The 3,460-nt window shown below is 51.5% G+C and overlaps 1 protein-coding gene across 1 annotated transcript; it reads left to right on the top strand.

Annotated features, from left to right (window-relative positions):
- Window positions 1–297: 297 nt before the first annotated feature.
- On the top strand, window positions 298–1,104 carry PGRI_000120 (uncharacterized protein; the record flags this gene model as incomplete). The annotated part of the gene is made up of 1 exon (XM_040787725.1): window positions 298–1,104. One exon carries the CDS (start codon window positions 298–300, stop codon window positions 1,102–1,104), a length of 807 nt encoding a protein of 268 aa, XP_040651497.1.
- Window positions 1,105–3,460: the final 2,356 nt, after the last annotated feature.

Below are 3,460 nucleotides of genomic sequence, written 5' to 3'. Positions count from 1 at the left end.
GCGGTACTCGGTACCCAAGCCCGGTCTCCATAACTGCGACGCCTTCCCCCTCCAATATTAGCAACCCTATTTCAGGGACTCAGGAGACATGTGCTTCAAGACTTGAGCGGCATCCCCTACCTGTTCGCCCACCGGCAGAGGTTTGCTTCAATGGCAATCCACAACCGAACGCTCAAATCACTCGACACGAGCCAGAGATATTGGAGCCAACATCTCCGACTTATCTGGCCCTAACGCCTTCGATTTTGAAGACACCCTATACCTTAACGATCCTCCAAATGTTGGAGATGGTGTACAATGACAAGCGAACAGATCGTCCCGGATCCTGAGCACCAATCCCTCGGCTTCGACTCAAGTGGCTGGGAGCTCGCTTTCATTCCTGATCAGCACTCTCAATTTGAGGTTCTTGAAAGCCCTCTTGGAAGTTCTATGCAGACCGGACAATTTGCGGAGGATCTGACAATCGATCCGGCAATCCTGGACGATAATCGTTCCCGCGATGTTGAGCAGGCTCAAACAACATCAACTACCACTATCGCCGCAGCCATTCCACGCAGACTCCCAGTTGAACATTCTCGCTCCCCGGTTCGAGACGCCTATCACCACAGCAGGCAACACGATCCTAAAAGGCCGGTGAAAGTCGGTCGGCTGTCTGCCAAAACCAGCAGAGTTTCAGTTGTCGTCGACAATCGCCCCAAAAAAAGGGCCACCCGGTCCACTCCGGAACTCGGCCGCAAGAACGTATCGCTTCCGACTTTTCGTGCTCAATTCTCCGCCCTTCCGGTTGAGGAAAGATTACAGTTCTTGTCCTGGCTGTTCGAGGGTGCCTTGTCTCATTGCCTCCATACGCCTCCGAGAAGGAATACAGTCCCGACGTCTACATCCCAACATACAAGCACAAATGCTCAAGCAATCGATGCGGGACTTACTCCTTCCTCGAGAAAAGGGCTACCATGGTGCGAGGAAGAGGTTCGCTTACTCGTGAAACTCAGAGAGGAAGAAAACCTTGCGTGGTCGGAGGTGACTGAGCGGTTCGGTCAGAAATTTACAGGAAGGAGTCAAGGCTCTATGCAGGTGTACTGGAGCACAAAGCTTAGGAAATGACAGCCAGCCGTCCCCAGCGAAAAATGTATAGAGGTAATAACATCGATTGATTTTATGATGTAATATAGGGACCTGTGAATTACTGTATCCGGTTAGCTTTGCCTCTTTGGGTTTAGCGCCCTAATACGCCGTCACGTAACCTCCCTTCAATGCCCTCTGACATAAAAGACCCGTCCTCGCTGCTCCTCCTCCCTTTCTGTCACTTTTTCATTCTTCTTACCTCTCTATCTTGCACTCATCGCCGCCCCCTTTCTTTTACTCTGGCCCCTACCGACTACTGTACTGCACATTTGCTTTCAGCCCGACGCACTGCCCCTTTCCCTTTAATTTTTACCGGAGATGCCGCTTGATCCGACACCCAGCTTGCAATGCCTGTCACCCAGAAGCGTACTGGGATGATACAGCATCCTGTTCTTTCGTGTCGATGATCCTACTCCTTCCCTAGGGTAGTGACTGAGCACCATGCTACGAAGATATCTAGGTCTCCCTCCGCCAGTGCGCCTTTTCGTCTCTGATTCCGCGGGCCACCCCTCAAATCTGCAAAGTGCCAATATACCCTTGATGCTGCATATGTGCTGCATATCCCCCCCCCCCCCCGGGCGCCCCACCTGAGGTTGCATTGCACAGCCCCGGCTTCATAGAATGGTTCCCGGTTGCCTGGCCAAACGCCCAGTTTTCGTCATCGTCGGTCTCTTCGGTCCCTATCCACCCAGTCTGTGAAAACCCGAAATCACAGCTCGGTCATGTGGGCCAATAGCGAAAATGCCGCACACGCCCTGGACCTTGGTCGATGCTGCATCTTGTGGTCAATGCGAGACTGCAATTGCGGGAATTTTCGACAGTGAACCATACCTTGTTGTGGACTGTGAAACTGGCGTGATCTAGCGTCCTCGACTGCAATGGGTTGGATTGCAGGATCTGGTTGAGATTGTCAACTCTTGGTAGAAGCAGGATTCCATCTTCCGGGCCTCCGTCGTCGTCTATAAAAGAGACTACAATTCCACCAATATGGCAAAACTGGAATTCAAAACACCTTCAAATTCTCCTCTTCGGCTGTTCCCTGTTCTCTGCCAGTTTCTTTGTTTTATGAGTGCCCGCAGTCACCACATTCCAAAGTGTCTTTAGCCGTTCCGGCATACTATCTTCGATGCCGTATGCCCCATCTGAGGTCTGAGGTTACATTTGCACAGCCCCTGATGTCTCCGTTGCCTCGTCGCGAATCCCGTAGCGTCTAGTTGTCGTCATCGTCGGTCTCTCCGCACCCAATCGGGTCGAGATCTTCTACGCTGGGTAGAAGGCGGATTCCGCCTCACGGGCGACCGTCGTCGATCATGACTGCCCTGACCCTGAGCATATCCAAGCAACGGAGAATATCATTAATATCGTAACACATCTGGACGAATGTCCCTCGAATTGCTTTCGCTTCCCGAATCAAGACCAATCTGTCCAACGCAGACGACAAAATGCAAAGGAGACGGCGGATCATGATCGCCAGTCCTCCGAAGTAAAGAAATGTTCACGTACAGGGAAGAGACATGCAAACAATTGTTCCTGTCGGTCCACTAGAGGGCCTGGTCGTGGAAAGAGCGTTTCATTTCCTGCCGTTCGTGCCCAATTCTCGGCCCTTTCAGTTGAAGACCAGCTACAGTTCCTTTCTTGGCTGTGTGAGGGTGCTCTATCACACTGCGTTTCTACGCGTGCCAACACAGATGCCGCCTCTATATCAAGATCCATTCCAAGTCAAGACGTGGACATCTCCTACGACTATCCAAGCTCAAACACCGAATTAGATGATACGCAATCTACCCCTACGAGGTATGGCTTACCGTGGTCCGCGGAAAAAAGTTATTTATAGGTGAAGCTCAGGGAAGAACAGAATCTCGCGTAGGTGACGAAACTTTTTGCACAGAAATTCCCTGGAAGAAGCAAAGGGTCCATACAGGTGTACTGGAGCACGACGCTCAAGAAACAGCGGCGATCTTTGGCGGACGCCACGTAGAAAATGCCATCCTAATCGATACTTAGACTACCCCTTCGTTTTCTCTTGCAACTAAAACCACAACGTATGTAAGCGGCGGACTTGTGAATTGTTGGGACTATCTGGCCGCTACGCAGGTGGCGCCCTCGGGAGAATGGCCGGGCTCTGGATGGAGTCTTATGGACCATGTCAGGTATAGCTAATCGACAGGTTGGTCTGTGCATATAGTGGATATAGTATAGTGGGTTATTATTGGTCAATGACCATGCTTGCGTTGTTTGAGAAGTTTGCAAGACGCCTCGACCTTGGCTCGAGAGACACCGACCTCCTTTGTCTCTAGTTCCTCGTCGCAAAACTCCCTTCGGGCACATCTCCAAC

The sequence above is a fragment of the Penicillium griseofulvum genome, assembly GCF_001561935.1.
Source record: "Penicillium griseofulvum strain PG3 chromosome Unknown contig_79, whole genome shotgun sequence".
In the NCBI taxonomy this organism is placed as follows: domain Eukaryota; kingdom Fungi; phylum Ascomycota; class Eurotiomycetes; order Eurotiales; family Aspergillaceae; genus Penicillium; species Penicillium griseofulvum.
This window is presented reverse-complemented; position numbering and strand designations above follow the sequence as displayed.